Source organism: Nerophis ophidion, linkage group LG02 (assembly GCF_033978795.1).
Source record: "Nerophis ophidion isolate RoL-2023_Sa linkage group LG02, RoL_Noph_v1.0, whole genome shotgun sequence".
NCBI classification, from domain to species: domain Eukaryota; kingdom Metazoa; phylum Chordata; class Actinopteri; order Syngnathiformes; family Syngnathidae; genus Nerophis; species Nerophis ophidion.
Genome location: NC_084612.1, coordinates 84,144,957 through 84,169,099, shown reverse-complemented (window position 1 = coordinate 84,169,099; position 24,143 = coordinate 84,144,957). Strand labels below are relative to the sequence as shown.

General features: G+C 42.0%; 1 protein-coding gene across 1 annotated transcript in view; it reads right to left on the bottom strand.

Moving 5' to 3' along the window:
* itfg1 (integrin alpha FG-GAP repeat containing 1) overlaps positions 1–24,143 on the bottom strand; it is a 365,012-nt gene that overhangs the window by 207,322 nt on the left and 133,547 nt on the right. The window contains exon 9 of the mRNA XM_061892519.1: positions 17,574–17,668. Within this exon, the coding sequence (XP_061748503.1) occupies positions 17,574–17,668 (95 nt within the window). The remainder of the gene's footprint in view (positions 1–17,573; positions 17,669–24,143) is intronic.

The following is a 24,143-nucleotide window of genomic DNA, read 5'->3' as shown; positions in this document are numbered from 1 at the left end:
ATATCACACACAAGTAAATATGATGCAGGACTGCTTGTATCGCACATGATATTACACACAAGTAAACACAATGCAGGACAGCTAGTATCGCACATGATATTACACACAAGTAAACACGATGCAGGACAGCTAGTATCGCACATGATATCACACACAAGTAAGCATGATGCAGGACTGCTTGTATCGCACATGATATCACACACAAGTAAATATGATGCATGACTGCTTGTATCGCACATGATATCACACACAAGTAAACATAATGCAGGACTGCTTGTATCGCACATGATATTACACACAAGTAAACATGCAGGACTGCTTGTATCGCACATGATATTACACACAAGTAAACGTGACGCAGGACTGCTTGTACCGCACATGATATTACACATAAGTAAACATGACGCAGTACTGCTTGTATCGCACATGATATTACACACAAGTAAACGCTATGCAGGGCTGCTTGTATCGCACATGATATCACGCACAAGTAAACATGATGCAGGACTGCCTGTATCGCACATGATATCACACACAAGTAAACATTATGCAGGACTGCTTGTATCGCACATGATATTACACACAAGTAAACATGCAGGACTGCTTGTACCGCACATGATATTACACATAAGTAAACACGATGTAGGACTGCTTGTATCACACGATATTACACACAAGTAAACACGATGTAGGACTGTTTGTATCGCACATGATATTACACACAAGTAAACACGATGTAGGACTGCTTGTACCGCACATGATATTACACATAAGTAAACACGATGTAGGACTGCTTGTATCACACGATATTACACACAAGTAAACACGATGTAGGACTGTTTGTATCGCACATGATATTACACACAAGTAAACACGATGTAGGACTGCTTGTATTGCATATGATATCGTGTACAAGTAAACACGATGCAGGGCTGCTTGTAACGCACATGATATCACACACAAGTAAACGTGACGCAGGACTGCTTGTATCGCACATGATATCGCGTACAAGTAAACACGATGCAGGACTGCTTGTATCGCACATGATATTACACAAAAGTAAACACGATGCAGGACTGCTTGTATCTCACATTATATCACACACAAGTAAACACGATGCAGGGCTGCTTGTATTGCACATGATATCGCATACAAGTAAACATGATGCAGGGCTGCTTGTATCGTACATGATATCACGCACAAATAAACACGATGCAGGGCTGCTTATATTGCACATGATATCACACACAAGTAAACATGATGCAGGACTGCTTGTATCGCACATGATATCACGCACAAGTACACACGATGCAGGACTGCTTGTATCACACATGATATCACACACAAGTAAATATGATGCAGGACTGCTTGTATCGCACATGATATTACACACAAGTAAACACGATGCAGGACAGCTAGTATCGCACATGATATCACACACAAGTAAACACGATGCAGGACAGCTTGTATCGCACATGATATCACGCGCAAGTAAACACAATGCAGGACTGCTTGTATCGCACATGATATCACACAAGTAAGCATGATGCAGGACTGCTTGTATCGCACATGATATCACACACAAGTAAATATGATGCAGGACTGCTTGTATCGCACATGATATCACACACAAGTAAACATTATGCAGGACTGCTTGTATCGCACATGATATTACACACAAGTAAACATGCAGGACTGCTTGTATCGCACATGATATTACACACAAGTAAACACGATGTAGGACTGCTTGTATCGCACATGATATTACACACAAGTAAACACGATGTAGGACTGCTTGTATTGCACATGATATCGTGTACAAGTAAACACGATGCAGGGCTGCTTGTATTGCACATGATATCGCGTACAAGTAAACACGATGCAGGGCTGCTTGTATTGCACATGATATCACACACAAGTAAACATGATGCAGGACTGCTTGTATCGCACATGATATTACACACAAGTAAACATGATGCAGGACTGCTTGTATTGCACATGATATCACACACAAGTAAACATGATGCAGGACTGCTTGTATCGCACATGATATCACGCACAAGTAAACGCTATGCAGGGCTGCTTGTATCGCACATGATATCACACACAAGTAAATATGATGCAGGACTGCTTGTATCGCACATGATATCACGCACAAGTAAACGCTATGCAGGGCTGCTTGTATCGCACATGATATCACACACAAGTAAACATGATGCAGGACTGCCTGTATCGCACATGTTATCACGCACAAGTAAACACGATGCAGGGCTGCTTGTATCGCACATGATATTACACACAAGTAAACACGATGCAGGACTGCTTGTATCGCTATGCAGGGCTGCTTGTATCGCACATGATATCACACACAAGTAAACACGATGCAGGGCTGCTTGTATTGCACATGATATCGCATACAAGTAAACATGATGCAGGGCTGCTTGTATCGCACATGATATCGCGTACAAGTAAACACGATGCAGGACTGCTTGTATTGCACTCGATATTACACACAAGTAAACATGATGCAGGCAGGACTGCTTGTATCGCACATATCACACACAAGTAAACATGATGCAGGACTGCCTGTATCGCACATGATACTACACACAAGTAAACATGATGCAGGACTGCCTGTATCGCACATGTTATCACGCACAAGTAAACACGATGCAGGGCTGCTTGTATCGCACATGATATCACACAAGTAAGCATGATGCAGGACTGCTTTTTATCGCACATGATATCACACAAGTAAGCATGATGCAGGACTGCTTGTATCGCACATGATATCACACACAAGTAAACATTATGCAGGACTGCTTGTATCGCACATGATATTACACACAAGTAAACATGCAGGACTGCTTGTATCGCACATGATATTACACACAAGTAAACATGCAGGACTGCTTGTATCGCACATGATATTACACACAAGTAAACACGATGTAGGACTGCTTGTATCACACGATATTACACACAAGTAAACACGATGTAGGACTGCTTGTATTGCACATGATATCGTGTACAAGTAAAGACGATGCAGGACTGCTTGTATCGCACATGATATCACGCACAAGTACACACGATGCAGGACTGCTTGTATCACACATGATATCACACACAAGTAAATATGATGCAGGACTGCTTGTATCGCACATGATATTACACACAAGTAAACACAATGCAGGACAGCTAGTATCGCACATGATATTACACACAAGTAAACACGATGCAGGACAGCTAGTATCGCACATGATATCACACACAAGTAAGCATGATGCAGGACTGCTTGTATCGCACATGATATCACACACAAGTAAATATGATGCATGACTGCTTGTATCGCACATGATATCACACACAAGTAAACATAATGCAGGACTGCTTGTATCGCACATGATATTACACACAAGTAAACATGCAGGACTGCTTGTATCGCACATGATATTACACACAAGTAAACGTGACGCAGGACTGCTTGTACCGCACATGATATTACACATAAGTAAACATGACGCAGTACTGCTTGTATCGCACATGATATTACACACAAGTAAACGCTATGCAGGGCTGCTTGTATCGCACATGATATCACGCACAAGTAAACATGATGCAGGACTGCCTGTATCGCACATGATATCACACACAAGTAAACATTATGCAGGACTGCTTGTATCGCACATGATATTACACACAAGTAAACATGCAGGACTGCTTGTATGACACGATATTACACACAAGTAAACACGATGTAGGACTGTTTGTATCGCACATGATATTACACATAAGTAAACACGATGTAGGACTGCTTGTATCACACGATATTACACACAAGTAAACACGATGTAGGACTGTTTGTATCGCACATGATATTACACACAAGTAAACACGATGTAGGACTGCTTGTATTGCATATGATATCGTGTACAAGTAAACACGATGCAGGGCTGCTTGTAACGCACATGATATCACACACAAGTAAACGTGACGCAGGACTGCTTGTATCGCACATGATATCGCGTACAAGTAAACACGATGCAGGACTGCTTGTATCGCACATGATATTACACAAAAGTAAACACGATGCAGGACTGCTTGTATCTCACATTATATCACACACAAGTAAACACGATGCAGGGCTGCTTGTATTGCACATGATATCGCATACAAGTAAACATGATGCAGGGCTGCTTGTATCGTACATGATATCACGCACAAATAAACACGATGCAGGGCTGCTTATATTGCACATGATATCACACACAAGTAAACATGATGCAGGACTGCTTGTATCGCACATGATATCACGCACAAGTACACACGATGCAGGACTGCTTGTATCACACATGATATCACACACAAGTAAATATGATGCAGGACTGCTTGTATCGCACATGATATTACACACAAGTAAACACGATGCAGGACAGCTAGTATCGCACATGATATCACACACAAGTAAACACGATGCAGGACAGCTTGTATCGCACATGATATCACGCGCAAGTAAACACAATGCAGGACTGCTTGTATCGCACATGATATCACACAAGTAAGCATGATGCAGGACTGCTTGTATCGCACATGATATCACACACAAGTAAATATGATGCAGGACTGCTTGTATCGCACATGATATCACACACAAGTAAACATTATGCAGGACTGCTTGTATCGCACATGATATTACACACAAGTAAACATGCAGGACTGCTTGTATCGCACATGATATTACACACAAGTAAACATGCAGGACTGCTTGTATCGCACATGATATTACACACAAGTAAACACGATGTAGGACTGCTTGTATCGCACATGATATTACACACAAGTAAACACGATGTAGGACTGCTTGTATTGCACATGATATCGTGTACAAGTAAACACGATGCAGGGCTGCTTGTATTGCACATGATATCGCGTACAAGTAAACACGATGCAGGGCTGCTTGTATTGCACATGATATCACACACAAGTAAACATGATGCAGGACTGCTTGTATCGCACATGATATTACACACAAGTAAACATGATGCAGGACTGCTTGTATTGCACATGATATCACACACAAGTAAACATGATGCAGGACTGCTTGTATCGCACATGATATCACGCACAAGTAAAGGCTATGCAGGGCTGCTTGTATTGCACATGATATCACACAAGTAAGCATGATGCAGGACTGCTTGTATCGCACATGATATCACACACAAGTAAATATGATGCAGGACTGCTTGTATCGCACATGATATTACACACAAGTAAACATGCAGGACTGCTTGTATCGCACATGATATTACACACAAGTAAACACGATGTAGGACTGCTTGTATCACACGATATTACACACAAGTAAACACGATGTAGGACTGCTTGTATCGCACATGATATTACACACAAGTAAACACGATGTAGGACTGCTTGTATTGCACATGATATTACATACAAGTAAACACGATGCAGGGCTGCTTGTATTGCACATGATATCACACACAAGTAAACATGATGCAGGACTGCTTGTATCGCACATGATATTACACACAAGTAAACATGATGCAGGACTGCTTGTATCGCACATGATATCACACAAGTAAGCATGATGCAGGACTGCTTGTATCGCACATGATATCACACACAAGTAAACATTATGCAGGACTGCTTGTATCGCACATGATATCACACACAAGTAAACACGATGCAGGGCTGCTTGTATCGCACATAATATCACACACAAGTAAACACGATGCAGGGCTGCTTGTATTGCACATGATATCGCATACAAGTAAACATGATGCAGGGCTGCTTGTATCGCACATGATATCGCGTACAAGTAAACACGATGCAGGACTGCTTGTATTGCACTCGATATTACACACAAGTAAACATGATGCAGGCAGGACTGCTTGTATCGCACATATCACACACAAGTAAACATGATGCAGGACTGCCTGTATCGCACATGATACTACACACAAGTAAACATGATGCAGGACTGCCTGTATCGCACATGTTATCACGCACAAGTAAACACGATGCAGGGCTGCTTGTATCGCACATGATATTACACACAAGTAAACACGATGCAGGACTGCTTGTATCGCTATGCAGGGCTGCTTGTATCGCACATGATATCACACACAAGTAAACACGATGCAGGGCTGCTTGTATTGCACATGATATCGCATACAAGTAAACATGATGCAGGGCTGCTTGTATCGCACATGATATCGCGTAAAAGTAAACACGATGCAGGACTGCTTGTATTGCACTCGATATTACACACAAGTAAACATGATGCAGGCAGGACTGCTTGTATCGCACATGTTATCACGCACAAGTAAACACGATGCAGGGCTGCTTGTATCGCACATGATATTACACACAAGTAAACACGATGCAGGACTGCTTGTATCGCTATGCAGGGCTGCTTGTATTGCACATGATATCACACACAAGTAAACACGATGCAGGGCTGCTTGTATTGCACATGATATCGCATACAAGTAAACATGATGCAGGGCTGCTTGTATCGTACATGATATCACGCACAAATAAACACGATGCAGGGCTGCTTATATTGCACATGATATCACACACAAGTAAACACGATGCAGGGCTGCTTGTATTGCACATGATATCACACACAAGTAAACACGATGCAGGGCTGCTTGTATTGCACATGATATCGCATACAAGTAAACATGATGCAGGGCTGCTTGTATCGTACATGATATCACGCACAAATAAACACGATGCAGGGCTGCTTATATTGCACATGATATCACACACAAGTAAACATGATGCAGGACTGCTTGTATCGCACATGATATCACGCACAAGTACACACGATGCAGGACTGCTTGTATCACACATGATATCACACACAAGTAAATATGATGTAGGACTGCTTGTATCGCACATGATATTACACACAAGTAAACACGATGCAGGACAGCTCGTATCGCACATGATATCACACACAAGTAAACACGATGCAGGACAGCTTGTATCGCACATGATATCACGCGCAAGTAAACACAATGCAGGACTGCTTGTATCGCACATGATATCACACAAGTAAGCATGATGCAGGACTGCTTGTATCGCACATGATATCACACACAAGTAAATATGATGCAGGACTGCTTGTATCGCACATGATATCACACACAAGTAAACATTATGCAGGACTGCTTGTATCGCACATGATATTACACACAAGTAAACATGCAGGACTGCTTGTATCGCACATGATATTACACACAAGTAAACACGATGTAGGACTGCTTGTATCACACGATATTACACACAAGTAAACACGATGTAGGACTGCTTGTATTGCACATGATATTGTGTACAAGTAAACACGATGCAGGGCTGCTTGTATTGCACATGATATCGCGTACAAGTAAACACGATGCAGGGCTGCTTGTATTGCACATGATATCACACACAAGTAAACATTATGCAGGACTGCTTGTATCGCACATGATATTACACACAAGTAAACATGATGCAGGACTGCTTGTATTGCACATGATATCACACACAAGTAAACATGATGCAGGACTGCTTGTATCGCACATGATATCACGCACAAGTAAACGCTATGCAGGGCTGCTTGTATTGCACATGATATCGTGTACAAGTAAACACGATGCAGGACTGCTTGTATCGCACATATCACGCGCAAGTAAACACAATGCAGGACTGCTTGTATTGCAGATGATATCACACACAAGTAAACATTATGCAGGACTGCGTGTATCGCACATGATATCACACACAAGTAAAAACGATGCAGGGCTGCTTGTATCGCACATTATATTGCGCAAAAGTAAACAAGATGCAGGACTGCGTGCATCGCACATGATATCACACACAACACAACAAGATGCATGACTGCTTGTATCGCACATGATATCAAACACAAAGTAAACACGATGCAGGGCTGCTTGTATCGCACATGGTAATGTCCACCATGGCAGCGACACACTCACACACCACAGAAGAAGGACAACAGGAAGTGGTAATGTCCACAATGACAACAACAGGAAGTGGTAATGTCCACAATGACAACAACAGGAAGTGGTAATGTCCAGAATGACAACAAGAGGAAGTGGTAATGTCCACAATGACAACAACAGGAAGTGGTAATGTCCAGAATGACAACATCAGGAAGTGGTAATGTCCACAATGACAACCACAGGAAGTGGTAATGTCCACAAAGACAACAACAGGAAGTGGTAATGCCCACGATGACAACAACAAGAAGTGGTAATGCCCACAATGACAACAACAGGAAGTGGTAATGTCCACAATGACAACCACAGGAAGTGGTAATGTCCACAATGACAACAACAGGAAGTGGTAATGTCCACAATGACAACATCAGGAAGTGGTAATGTCCACAATGACAACCACAGGAAGTGGTAATGTCCACAATGAAAACCACAGGAAGTGGTAATGTCCACAATGACAACCACAGGAAGTGGTAATGTCCACAATGACAACCACAGGAAGTGGTAATGTCCACAATGACAACAACAGGAAGTGGTAATGTCCACAATGACAACAACAGGAAGTGGTAATGCCCACAATGACAACAACAGGAAGTGGTAATGTCCACAATGACAACAACAGGAAGTGGTAATGTCCACAAAGACAACAACAGGAAGTGGTAATGTCCACAATGACAACTACAGGAAGTGGTAATGTCCACAATGACAACAGCAGGAAGTGGTAATGCCCACAATGACAACAACAGGAAGTGGTAATGTCCACAATGACAACAACAGGAAGTGGTAATGTCCACAATGACAACAACAGGAAGTGGTAATGTCCACAATGACAACCACAGGAAGTGGTAATGTCCACAATGACAACAACAGGAAGTGGTAATGTCCACAATGACAACCACAGGAAGTGGTAATGTCCACAATGACAACAACAGGAAGTGGTAATGTCCACAATGACAACCACAGGAAGTGGTAATGTCCACAATGACAACAACAGGAAGTGGTAATGTCCACAATGACAACAACAGGAAGTGGTAATGTCCACAATGACAACCACAGGAAGTGGTAATGTCCACAATGACAACAACAGGAAGTGGTAATGTCCACAATGACAACAGCAGGAAGTGGTAATGTCCACAATGACAACAACAGGAAGTGGTAATGTCCACAATGACAACATCAGGAAGTGGTAATGTCCACAATGACAACCACAGGAAGTGGTAATGTCCACAATGACAACCACAGGAAGTGGTAATGTCCACAATGACAACAACAGGAAGTGGTAATGTCCACAATGACAACCACAGGAAGTGGTAATGTCCACAATGGCTGCGACACACCTGCACACCACAGAAGAAGGACAACAGGAAGTGGTAATGTCCAGAATGACAACAACAGGAAGTGGTAATGTCCCCAATGACAACAACAGGAAGCGGTAATGTCCACAAAGACAACAACAGGAAGTGGTAATGTCCACAAAGACAACAACAGGAAGTGGTAATGTCCACAAAGACAACAACAGGAAGTGGTAATGTCCACAATGGCAGCGACACACCACAAGAAGAGCAATGTGCTGGGATTGTAACGCTATCACAAACATCAATCCTCTACCTTCCAAACAGCTTACAATTAGCGGCAGCAGAGACAGCGACAGAGACAGAGACAGAAACAGAGACAGAGACAGAGCCAGAGACAGAGACACGGACACAGACACAGACAAAGACAGAGACAAAAAGACAGAGACAGAGACACACACACAGACAGCGACAGAGACAGGGAGACAGAGACAAAGAGACAAAGACAGAGACAAAGAGACAGAGAGACAGAGACAAAGAGACAGAGACACAGAGACAGAGACAAAGAGAGACACAGAGACAGAGACAAAGAGACAGAGACAAAGAGACCAGCCAAAGAGAGACAGAGAGACAGAGACAAAGAGACAGAGACAGAGACAAAGAGACAGAGACAAAGAGACCAGCCAAAGAGAGACAGAGACACAGAGTCAAAGAGACAGAGACACAGAGACAGAGACAAAGAGACAGAGACACAGAGACAGAGACAAAGAGACAGAGACAGAGACACAGAGACAGAGACAAAGACAAAGAAACAGAGACACACAGACAAAGAGACAGAGACAAAGACAAAGAGACACAGAGACAAGTGGAGCTGCAGTGAGTTAACGGTCAATTCCAGGAAGAGAAGGGCAGTCAAGTGTCGTGCAGAATTTCCAGGAACATTTTTGTGCTGCATGAAAAATGACAGCAGAAGCTTCTTCAAAGGACTTTCTTCCACAAACACACTCAGTATCTATCAGGCCAAAGAAGTCTCGGGGAAAAAAGCAAAGACTTTTGTCCTGCCTCAAGTACACAAAACAACAACTTGTCATACAGAGGCTGCCTCGGAAAAAAGATAATAATAAAAATGATAAAAAAAATATCCATCCATCCATTTTCTACCGCTTATTCCTTTTTGGGGTCGCGGGGGGCACTGGCGCCCATCTCAGCCACAATCAGGCGGAAGGCGGGGTACATCCTGGACAAGTCGCCACAATGTAAATATAAAATAATAATAATAATAGTGGATTAGATTCATATAGTACACCTCAGATTGTAATATTACTACCTAGTTGTACAGCTCCATGTCAAGTACACTTTGGATTTCAAAACACATATTTTTACCTTCATAACAACAACTTCATGTCAAACACACCTCAGATTTTAGTATACTGTATTTATATTTCATTTATATTCATATTTATATACTCGGAGGACAATAACTATGTTAAATATATCTCTGATTTTAATATAAGTACATATTTATGTACTTGTAGGACAACAACTATGTTAAATATACCTAGGATTTTAATATACATACATATATACTCGGAGGACAATAACTATCTTGAATACACCTCAGATTTTAATATAAATATACACAAACCCTGTTTCCATATGAGTTAGGAAATTGTGTTCGATGTAAATATAAACAGAATACAATGATTTGCAAATCCTTTTCAAGCCATATTCAGTTGAATATGCTACAAAGACAACATATTTGATGTTCAAACTCATAAACTTTATTTTATTTTTTTGCAAATAATCATTAACTTTAGAATTTGATGCCAGCAACACGTGACAAAGAAGTTGGGAACGGTGGCAATAAATACTGATAAAGTTGAGGAATGCTCATCAAACACTTATTTGGAACATCCCACAGTTGGGTGCCATGATTGGCTATAAAAACAGCTTCCCAAAAAATGCACAAGAAAGGATGGGGCGAGCTACACCCCTTTGTCCACAACTGCGTGAGCAAATAGTCAAACAGTTTAAGAACAACCTTTCTCAAAGTGCAATTGCAAGAAATTTAGGGATTTCAACATCTACGCTCCATAATATCATCAAAAGGTTCAGAGAATCTGGAGAAATCACTCCACGTAAGCGGCATGGCCGGAAACCAACATTGAATGACCGTGACCTTCCATCTGTATCAAAAACCTACATCAATCTCTAAAGGATATCACCACATGGGCTCAGGAACACTTCCAAAAACCACTGTCACTAAATACAGTTCGTTACTACATCTGTAAGTGCGAGTTAAAGCTCTACTATGCAAAGCGAAAGCCATTTATCAACAACATCCAGAAATGACACCGGCCTTTCTGGGCCCGAGATCAACTAAGATGGACTGATGCAAAGTGGAAAAGTGTTCTGTGATCTGACGAGTCCACATTTCAAATTGTTTTTGGAAATATTCGACATGGTGTCATGCGGACCAAAGGGGAAGCGAACCATCCAGACTGTTATCGACGCAAAGTGTAAAAGCCAGCATGTGTGATGGTATGGGGGTGCATTAGTGCCCAAGGCATGGGTAACTTACACATCTGTGAAGGCACCATTAATGCTGAAAGGTACATACAGGTTTTGGAACAACATATGCTGCCATATAAACGCCTTCTTTTTCATGGACGCCCCTGCTTATTTCAGCAAGACAATGCCAAGCCACATTCAGCACGTGTTACAACAGCGTGGCTTGGTAAAAAAAGAGTGTCGATATTTTCCTGGCCCGCCTGCAGTCCAGACCTGTCTCCCATGGAAAATGTGTGAAGCGTAAAATAGGACAGCGGAGACCCCGGATTGTTGAAGGACTGAAGCTCTACATAAAACAAGAATGGGAAAGAATTCCACTCTCAAAGCTTCAAAAATTAGTTTCCTCAGTTCCCAAACGTTTATTGAGTGTTGTTAAAAGAAAAGGTGATGTAACACAGTGGTGAACATGCCCTTTCCCAACTACTTTGGCACGTGTTGCAGCCATGAAATTCTAAAGTTAATGATTATTTGCACAAAAAAATAAAGTTTATGAGTTTGAACATCAAATATGTTGTCTTTGTAGCATATTCAACTGAATATGGCTTGAAAAGGATTTACAAATCATTGTATTCTGTTTATATTTACATCTAACACAATTTCCCAACTCATATGGAAACGGGGTTTGTACATATTTTTACCTTTATAACAACAACTTCATGTCAAGCACATCTCATCATTTCAAACAAACACATTCCCAATCAATATGAAAATAGCTTAAGTTGTGTAAAACTGCAGAAAAACACCAATTTACAAACTATGGAGCTGTCGCCCGCAATTTTTCTAAAATCACAACAACAATTTTGAATAACAGATTGGAAGAATGAATGAACAACAGTGGATTCAACATCAACGACGTGAATCTAAAGAAGAAAGGAAATGATTTAACTGTGAAAGGTGTCAAATGACAAAGGTATAGCATCAGAGCTACTTAACCCAAGTCAAGTCACAAATGACTTTAAGTTAGTATTATTTACAGACACACTGTGTTTTGTTCAGGAGGGAACACACAGAAGATCATACAAATACAGAAGAAAATACAAATAATACCACAAGAGCTTAACACACTAAAACGTTGTTTTGACAAAACCAGACCTTAAGTGAAATAATGTTATTTGGCAACAGTGGAAGGCAAAGTCAAATGCAAGTAGACACACATTGAAAGGGTCAAATAAATCAGATTTTTGGGTGTAAAAATAAATAATAGAGTTAACTGGAAATCTTAAATAAAAAATACACAACATACCGTAAAGTAACAAGAACTACAACCTGACAACCTTGCGTTTTTGAAGCCGAATATACTGAGGATGAACGGCTGCTTCTAAAAGCCTAGACCAGGGGTCGGGAACCTTTTTGGCTGAGAGAGCCATGCAAGCCAAATATTTTTAAAAGTATTTCCATTAGAGCCATATAAATTTTTTTAAGACTGAATACAACTAAATGCCTGCATTTTTAAGTAAGACCAACATTTTTAGAGTATGATAAGTCTCTTATTCTTTTTTATAACATTGTTATTCTGAAGCTAACCAACAACAAATAAAAAAACTTATTACCATTAATGCGACTCCTTGAACAGGTGCGGTAGTAACCGGATGGACAGATTAAAATGCATGAGAAGGTTTTATATTTTGAACGTTATTTTTGACACTGTGATTACCAGAGGAATTATTCATTACTTATCGTGTTAAGCAATGTCCACTAAGATGTATCTGAGAGCCAGATTCAGTCATCAAAAGAGCCACATCTGGCTCTCGAGCCATAGGTTCCTTAACCCCTGCCGTAAAGTAACAAGAACTACAACCTGACAACCTTGCCTTTTTGAAGCCGAATATACTGAGGATGAACGACTGCTTCTAAAAGCCTAGACCAGGGGTCGGGAACCTTTTTGGCTGAGAGAGCCATGAAAACCAAATATTTCAAGATGTATTTCCGTAGGAGCCATATAACATTTTTCAACACTGAATTCCGTTCCCATGGCAACACACTTCTGTCCTCTGGCAACAAATGTGTGTTGCTACCTACAAAAACAATCACGAGTGTTTTGTAATCATGACAAACCTGGTAACAGACGAAAAAGACGACTATTTTTGGAGAAATGATGATTGACAACCTTGCCTTTTTGAAGCCGAATATACTGAGGATGAACTGCTTCTAAAAGCCTAGACCAGGGGTCGGGAACCTTTTTTGGCTGAGAGAGCCATGAAAGCCAAATATTTCAAGATATATTTCCGTAGGAGCCATATAACATTTTTCAACAATGAATTCCGTTCCCATGGCAACACACTTCTGTCCTCTGGCAACAAATGTGTGTTGCTACCTACAAAAACAATCACAAGTGTTTTGCAATCATGACAAACCTGGTAACAGACAAAAAAAGACGACTATTTTTGGATAAATGATGATTGACAACCTAGCCTTTTTGAAGTCGAATATACTGAGGATGAACGACTGCTTCTAAAAGCCTAGACCAGGGGTCGGGAACCTTTTTGGCTGAGAGAGCCATGAAAGCCAAATATTTCAAGATGTATTTCCGTAGGAGCCATATAACATTTTTCAACAATGAATTCCGTTCCCATGGCAACACACTTCTGTCCTCTGGCAACAAATGTGTGTTGCTACCTACAAAAACAATCACGAGTGTTTTGCAATCATGACAAACCTGGTAACAGACAAAAAAGACGACTATTTTTGGATGAATGATGATTGACAACCTTGCCTTTCTGAAGCCGAATATACTGAGGATGAACTGCTTCTAAAAGCATAGACGAATGAAGAGTGAGACGTTGGAGCAGACGGGAGACGAGAGAGTGTGAGGTCGGCGTGACTCGGTTGGTAGAGTGGCCGTGCCAGCAACTTGGGGGTTGCAGGTTCGATTCCCGCTTCCGCCATCCGTTGTGTCCTTGGGCTAGACACTTTACCCACCTGCCCCCAGTGCCACCCACACTGGTTTAAATGTCACTTAGATATTGGGTTTCACTATGTAAAGCGCTTTGAGTCGCTAGAGAAAAGCGCTATATAAATATAATTCACTTCACTTCACAAACCCCGTTTCCATATGAGTTTTTGAAATTGTGTTCGATGTAAATATAAACAGAATGCAATGATTTGCAAATCCTATTCAACACATATTCAGTTGAATATGCTACAAAGACAACATATTTGATGTTCAAACTCATACATTTTTTCTACGACATTCCTACTGGAAGTTACAGTTTTGTCTGTTTTCTTCCTAGGGGGCGCTAGAGCGCAATTTTGAGTTCTGGGGTTAGGTTTTTTGATTCGATCACAATTTTCGCCAGTCCTGATGTGTGAGTTTTGAAGCATGTTAAGGGGGTCAAGTTACAGCTCAAAGAGGCGGCAGAATAATAATAAAGAATTAAAGCTGCAAGCAGCATTGGTCGGGTCCGCCTTTGGCTGCTGCCCCCGAGACCCACGGCCGGATAAGCGGTAGAAGACGCCTTGGAGCCACTATTTTGAGAATCTAATGCATTGTGAAAGTAATGCAGTTGTTGTATTGCAGTGAAAATATCAAACTTCCTGTTGATTTTTGCTAAAGTATGTTAATTATCAAAATGTAGGTCTAAGTGAGACCTACATAGTGTTTTTTGTTTCATGTCTCTCTGACATTCCTATTGGAAGTTACAACCAGTTTTGTCTGTGTTTTCTTCCTAGGAGCAGTTTGTCCGTGTTGCATTCCTAGGGGGGCGGTTGAGCGCAATTTTGAGTTTTGAGGTTAGGTTTTTTCATCAGATCGTAATTTTTGCCAGACCTGATGTGTGTGTCAAGTTTGGTGAGTTTAGAAGCATTTTAAGGGGGTCAAATAACAGCTCAAAGAGGCAAAAATGACATTTTTTAGGAGACTTTGCACAGGGGTTCTTTGAAGGCGCGTAAAATCAAAACCTGAGAACTTATCAAAACTCTGTTCTATACTTTTAATCAAAAGGGTTCAATCCCTCTCCTGTGCGAGTTTGAAGCCAAAACTACAAACGCACTCAGAGGAGATAATGTTTGTAGAAAGGTGACCCGTTTTTACAAAACTTTTGTTTTGAAGGGGGGATTGCAAACTTTCTGTTGATTTTTGTTGGGGGTTGTCAATCTATGAAATGTAGGTCTAAGCGAGACCTACATAGAGGTTTTTGTTTCATGTCTCTCCGACATTCTTACCGGAAGTTACAAGCAATTTTGTCTGTGTTTTCTTCCTATGAGCAGATTTTTCAGTGTTTTATTCAAAAATAGCGCTAGAGCGCAATTTTGAGTTTTGGGGTTTTCATTAGATCGCAATATTTGCCAGTCCTTATGTGTGTGCCAAGTTTGGTGACTTTTGAAGCATTTTAAAGGGGTCAAATTACAGCGCAAAGAGGCAAAAATTGCATTTTTTGCGAAAATTTGATTTTGAAGGGGTTTTTACCAACTTCCTGTAGATTTTTGCTGAAAGAAGTGAGTGTATGAACATTGGGTCTAAGTCAGACCTACATAGGAGTTTTTGTTTCATGTCGCTATGACATTCCCAACAGAAGTTACATGCACTTTTGTCTGTAATTTTTTCCTAGGGGGCGCTAGAGCGCAATTTTCATTTTGGGGGATTGTTTGCTTAATATGTTGGGAAGGTTTGCTATACCGACGTGTGTGTCAAATTTGGTGAGTTTTGAAGCATGTTAAGGGGGTCAAATTACAGCGCGTAGGTGCGGAATAATAATAAAACACAGCAGTTTCAATAGGGTCCTTGGCCCATGGCAAAGGACTCCACAGGAGTCCTTTGCCATGTATTACCTTAATAATAATAAAACCATAGAAATTCAATATGGTCCTCTGTCCCAAAGGGACATCGGTCCCTAAAAATCTTAAAAAAACTACACTAAAAGATTACCTTTTTTATATGTGCATAGTACGTATATATAAAAGTTTTGTGAAAAAGCGTCACCTTTTTTCAAACAAAAACTCCTCCTAGTGCGTTTGTCGTTTCGGCTTCAAACTCGCACAGGAGAGAGTTTGGAGCCTTCTGATTAAAAGTATAGAACAGAGTTTTGATTACTGCTCCGGTTTTTATTTTACGTGCTTTCAAAGAACACCCGCGCAAATTTTCCTAAAAAATGTCATTTTTGCCTCTTTCATCAGTAATTTGACCCCTTTACAATTCTTTAAAACTCACCAAACTTGACACACACATCAGGTCTGGCAACAATTGCGAGCTAATAAAAAAACCAAACCCCAAAACTCAAAATTGTTCTCTAGCGCCCCCTAGGAATACAACACAGACATACTGCTCCTAGGAAGAAAACAGAAAAAAATGCTTTGTAACTTCCGGTAGGAATGTCAAAGAGACATGCAACAAAAACCACTATGTAGGTCTCATTTAGACCTACATTTTAATAATTAACATAATTTAGCAAAAATCAACAGGAAGTTTGATATTTTCACTTCAATACAACAACTGCATTACTTTCACAATGCATTAGATTCTCAAAATAGTGGCTCCAAGGCGTCTTCTACCGCTTATCCGGCCGTGGGTCTCGGGGGCAGCAGCCAAAGGCGGATCCGACCAACGCTGCTTGCAGCTTTAATGAATGTTGTAAATACACATCTTTATATATCTAGAACGGGTGGTCTTACAGAGGTCGGCTTTTTTCTCAGGTCCCCAGAATGTTAGAACTACATAAATGTGTGTGAGTGTGCTTGGGTCTACCTCCTTGGAGCCAGACTTGGCCAGGTAGATGGCGCTGTGTTGGCAGGCCTCGTCCAAGCAGACGGGGAGGAGGTGGTCCTGGTAGCCGTCACCATCTGCCAAAAACCAAAATGTCAATTTAGGAAAAAGATCAGTGAAAAAAACAACAACAGAAGACGAGTTAAAAAACACATTTTTATACATTTTGCAAAAGGAGCATCTTTGGATGTTTCACAGCCTGAGAGGAAGTACGCACATTTTCACAGCAAAGTTGACATGTCTCATGTACAATAGTTACCATATTTTATCATTTTTAACGCTAACAAAACCTATTTCTTCAGCGCGTTGATTTCCGTTCCCATGGCAACACACTTCTGTCCTCTGGCAACAAATGTGTGTTGCTACCTACAAAAACAATCACGAGTGTTTTGTAATCATGTCAAACCTGGTAACAGACAAAAAAAGACGACTATTTTTGGATAAATGATGATTGACAACCTTGCCTTTTTGAAGCCGAATATACTGAGGATGAAGTGCTTCTAAAAGCCTAGACCAGGGGTCGGGAACCTTTTTGGCTGAGGGAGCCATGAAAGCCAAATGTTTCAAGATGTATTTCCGTAGGAGCCATATAACATTTTTCCACACTGAATTCCGTTCCCATGGCAACACACTTCTATCCTCTGGCAACAAATGTGTGTTGCTACCTAAAAAAACAATCACGAGTGTTTTGTAATCATGACAAACCTGGTAACAGACAAAAAAAGACGACTATTTTTGGAGAAATGATGATTTACAACCTTGCCTTTTTGAAGCCGAATATACTGAGGATGAACTGCTTCTAAAAGCCTAGACCAGGGGTCGGGAACCTTTTTGGCTGAGAGAGCCATGAAAGCCAAATGTTTCAAGATGTATTTCCGTAGGAGCCATATAACATTTTTCCACACTGAATTCCGTTCCCATGGCAACACACTTCTATCCTCTGGCAACAAATGTGTGTTGCTACCTAAAAAAACAATCACGAGTGTTTTGTAATCATGACAAACCTGGTAACAGACAAAAAAAGACGACTATTTTTGGAGAAATGATGATTTACAACCTTGCCTTTTTGAAGCCGAATATACTGAGGATGAACTGCTTCTAAAAGCCTAGACCAGGGGTCGGGAACCTTTTCAACACTGAATACAACTAAATTTGTGTATTTTTAATTTTGACCAACATTTGTAGAGTATAATAAGTCTCTTATTCTTTTTAACAACATTGTTATTCTAAAAGTTAACCAATAATAAATATAATACTTCTTACCATTAATGCGACATCGTGAACAGGTGCGGTAGAAAAACGGATGGTTGGATTAAAATGCATGAGAATGTTTTATGATTTGAACGTTATTTGTGAAACTGTGATCACAAGCGGAATTATCCATTACTTATCGTGTTAAGCAATGTTGGCAAAGATTTATCTGAGAGCCCGATCTAGAGCCATAGGTCCCCTACCCCTGGTTTAAGCATTAAAAAACTTTTTACCTGCACCCTGCCTCCCGCTGTTTCCCACATCTACAAAGCAATTAGCTACCGACTGCCACCTACTAATATGGAAGAGTATTACACGGTTACTCGGCATAGCTCGGTTAGGAGAGTGGCCGTGCTAGCAACCTGAGGGTTCCAGGTTCGATTCCCGCTTCCACCATCCTAGTCCCTGCCGTTGTGTCCTTGGGCAAGACACTTTACACACCTGCCCCTAGTGCCACCCACACTGGTTTAAATGTAACTTAGACATTGGGTGTCACTTTGTAAAGCGCTTTGAGTCACTAGAGAAAAGCGCTATATAAATATAATTATCTGAGAGCCATATGTAGTCATCAAAAGAGCCACAGGTTCCCTAACCCTGGCCTAGACGAATGAAGAGTGAGACGTTGGAGCAGACGGGAGACGAGAGAGTGTGAGGTCGGCGTGACTTGCGGGTATTAATGTGGAATTTGGAGCCGAGCTACTCCGACATAAATGGAATGCTTACTCAACTGCATTTGCCTATCTCAGCTGCATTCGGGCAGAAGGCGGCGTACACCCTGGACAAGTCGCCACCTCATCCCAGGGCCAACACAGATACATTCACACTCACATTCACACACTAGGGACCTAAACAAATAAATCGATAAAAACTATTAAAAAAAGTTTTCCTTGAAAAAAGTACTTTTTTTTTTTTTTTTTAAACAAATACTATTTATTCTAAAAAAGCTGAAACAAATTTAATAAAATGAAAAAAGTATGTGCATTTAATAAATTTGAATATGTGTGTCCGAGTCCATGGTTCTCGCCCGGAAAAGGGTGGAGTGCCACGTCTCCGGGTTGGGGAGGAGACCCTGCCCCAAGTGGAGGAGTTCAAGTACCTGGGAAGAGTGGATGGTGAGATCGACAGGCGGATCGGTGCGGCGTCTTCAGTAATGCGGACGCCGTATCGATCCGTTGTGGTGAAGAAGGAGCTGAGCCGGAAGGCAAAGCTCTCAATTTACCGCTCGATCTACGTTCCCATCCTCACCTATGCTCATGAGCTTTGGGTCATGACCGAAAGGATAAGATCACGGGTACAAGCGGCCCAAATGAGATAGGGTGAGTGAAGTGAAGTGAATTATATTTATATAGCGCTTTTCTCTAGTGACTCAAAGCGCTTTACATAGTGAAACCCAATATTTAAGTTACATTTAAAGCAGTGTGGGTGGCACTGGGAGCAGGTGGGTAGAGTGTCTTGCCCAAGGACACAACGGCAGTGACAGCGGGAATCGAACCTGCAACCCTCAAGTTGCTGGCACCAACCGAGCTCTGTCATCCGGGAGGAGCTCAAAGTAAAGCCGCTGCTCCTCCACATGGAGAGGAGCCAGATGAGGTGGTTCGGGCATCTGGTCAGGATGCCACCTGAACGCCTCCCTAAGGAGGTGTTTAGGGCACGTCCAACCCATAGGAGTCCACGGGGAAGACCCAGGACACGTTGGGAAGACTATGTCTCCCGGCTGGCCTGGGAACGCCTCGGGATCCCCCGGGAAGAGCTAGACGGAGTGGCCGGGGGGAGGGAAGTCTGGGCTTCCCTGCTTAGGCTGCTGCCCCCGCGACCCGACCTCGGATAAGCGGAAGAAGATGGATGGAGACCAAAGTGTTTTGATGCCGAGCTATTTGTCACAACCGGGGAGATGAACAATGAGAGCTAATTTAGTCTCACTCAGGTTGACACTTGCCATCTCATCTCCACTGTTTACTGACACACACACACACACACACACACACACACACACACACACACACACACACACACACACACACACACACACTGGCAGTGCCCCACCCGCCCTTTCCTCCATGAATCCCTTCTTTCATCTATCTTTCATCCGTCTCCCTTTCATTCCCACTGTGGCCTCCATCAGCGTCTCCTGCCTCTCTTCTAGCAGTTAGTCTTCCTCCCTCCGCCCCTCTCATCCTGTCCCCCTGCCTCAAGAGTCTCTGTCCATCTTTACTGGCGTCTTCCCTCCTGCCGAGCACCTTTTCATCTTGGGAAGCGACCCGACCTACACTAAGGTTTATTTGAACAAATAAACTAGATTCAAACCTGCTCGAGAATGTCCTTCCTTGGTGGTCCATGGAACCCGCACGACAGCTAGAGACTGTCACACTGACTTTGAAGCAACGTTGCAAAAATAGTTGTATTTGTTAATTGTCGAATGTTGGATCCACGTTGTTGGTTGGAAAATGGCCATATTTCAACGGTCAAAGCAAAATCCGAACCCAAGTTGATTAAACGTTGTCAAAAGCATGTTGTTTCAACGTTGTATTTGTGTTGTGGAATATTGGTCGCAAAATGACCAACATTTCAATTGTCAAAACGTCGCCAGAACCCAACGTCGGTTATACACACGTGTCCTTAAAAACGGACTTTGAAACCTCCGCATAATGCATCCAGGAGCCATCGGGGGGCGCTATAGAACCCCCTAGGAATACAACACGGACAAAACTGCTCTTGGGAAGAAAACACAGACTAAACTGCTTGTAACTTCCGATAGGAATGTCGTAGAGACATGAAACAAAAACCTCTATGTAGGTCTCACTTAGACCTACATTTCATTAATTTACATCCTTCAGCAAAAATCAACAGGAAGTTGGCAATTGTGCCCCTTCAAAACAAAAGTTTTGTAAAATCCCGTCACCTTTTTTCAAACATTATCTCCTCTGAGCGCGTTTGTTGTGTCGGTTTCAAACTACCACTGACTAAAAGTTGACAAAATAGTTTTTCTAACTGCTCTGGTTTTGATTTTACGAGCCTTCAAAGAACTTCTGCGCTTATGCTGCCTCCTCCTTAAAAGCAGGAAGCACCAGCGTGACCACACAATGCAGAGAAGGTAGGTAATGTGCGGGTAAAGATATGTTGAATGGGTGAAAGAAGGAGGCACCAGTTTGACTCCAGGATACAGAGAAGGTAGATAATGTGCAGGTAAAGATATGTTGACTGGGTGATGGCAGGAAGCACCAGCATGTATGGGTGACAGAAAGAAGCAGCGGTGTGACCCCAGGATGCAGGGAAGGTAGGTAATGTGCAGGTAAAGATATGTTGAATGGGTGAAAGAAGGAGGCACCAGTTTGACTCCAGGATACAGAGAAGGTAGGTAATGTGCAGGTAAAGATATGTTGACTGGGTGATGGCAGGAAGCACCAGCATGTATGGGTGACAGAAAGAAGCACCAGTGTGACCCCAGGATGCAGGGAAGGTAGGTAACGTGCAGGTAAAGATATGTTGAATGGGTGAAAGAAGGAGGCACCAGTTTGACTCCAGGATACAGAGAAGGTAGGTAATGTGCAGGTAAAGATATGTTGTCTGGGTGATGGCAGGAAGCACCAGCATGTATGGGTGACAGAAAGAAGCACCAGTGTGACCCCAGGATGCAGGGAAGGTAGGTAATGTGCAGGTAAAGATATGTTGTCTGGGTGATGGCAGGAAGCACCAGCATGTATGGGTGACAGAAAGAAGCACCAGTGTGACCCCAGGATGCAGGGAAGGTAGGTAATGTGCAGGTAAAGATATGTTGAATGGGTGAAAGAAGGAGGCACCAGTTTGACTCCAAGATACAGAGAAGGTAGATAATGTGCAGGTAAAGATATGTTGACTGGGTGATGGCAGGAAGCACCAGCATGTATGGGTGACAGAAAGAAGCACCAGTGTGACCCCAGGATGCAGGGAAGGTAGGTAACGTGCAGGTAAAGATATGTTGAATGGGTAAAGGCAGGAAACACCAGCAAAAGTCGGTCCCGTCCATCGCTGCTTGCAGCTTTAATTTACATTTGTAGCTGCATGTAGAAATAGCACCTCTGAAGTGGCAGCTGCTTGCATCATTTCAAACGTCTTTTATGTCCTTTGATGTTTCACTCTAGTTTTCATGTCTTTTACCTATTTTTTGGAGGACTTTGTATCTGCACTACAACCATACCCTTTCCCCATTGTGGGGATGCATAAAGTCTATCGTATTAAATCCGAAAAGAGACAAGGAAACAGAGCGTTTTTGGGAAAGTAAGAGGTTACGGATAGTTATCGACTGAGCACATTTGTCTCAGGGGTGTGGAAAACTTTTAATTCACTGAGTGGCCTGATTTTAATTTCAAGATGAGCGTTGGTGGCAAAATGCAGATGGGTATCACGCGTAATGTAGGTCGACGCAAAAAGTCCCAGCCCGGCAGAGTTTTGGGTGAGAAAAGTGTGTGGAAAGCTGAGCTTTGTAGACACGGACCTGGTGGATGTCCTCTTAAGGAATGCACGGACCTCTCCAGACTCTGCTCTGTGTACATTTGACTCGGTTTGTTTGGGCTGGAAGGGGAACTGCACTTGTCTTTGGGAGACTTGCCCATCGTTCACAATATTTATGAAAGACAGCAAGACGGATGTATTTTACAAACCCCGTTTCCATATGAGTTGGGAAATTGTGTTAGATGTAAATATAAACAGAATACAAGGATTTGCTAATCCTTTTCAAGCCATATTCAGTTGAATATGCTACAAAGGCAACATATTTGATGTTCAAACTCATAAACTTTATTTTTTTTTGCAAATAATAATTAACTTAGAATTTCATGGCTGCAACACGTGTCAAAGTAGTTGGGAAAGGGCATGTTCACCACTGTGTTACATCACCTTTTCTTTTAACAACACTCAATAAACATTTGGGAACTGAGGAAACTAATTGTTGAAGCTTTGAAAGTGGAATTCTTTCCCATTCTTGTTTTATGTAGAGCTTCAGTCCTTCAACAGTCCGGGGTCTCCGCTGTCCTATTTTACGCTTCACACATTTTCCATGGGAGACAGGTCTGGACTGCAGGCGGGCCAGGAAAGTACCCGCACTCTTTTTTTACGAAGCCACGCTGTTGTAACACGTGCTGAATGTGACTTGGCATTGTCTTGCTGAAATAAGCAGGGGCATCCATGATAAAGACGGCGCTTGGATGGCAGCATATGTTGTTCCAAAACCTGTATGTACCTTTCAGCATTAATGGTGCCTTCACAGATGTGTAAGTTACCCATGCCTTGGGCACTAATGCACCCCCATACCATCACACATGCTGG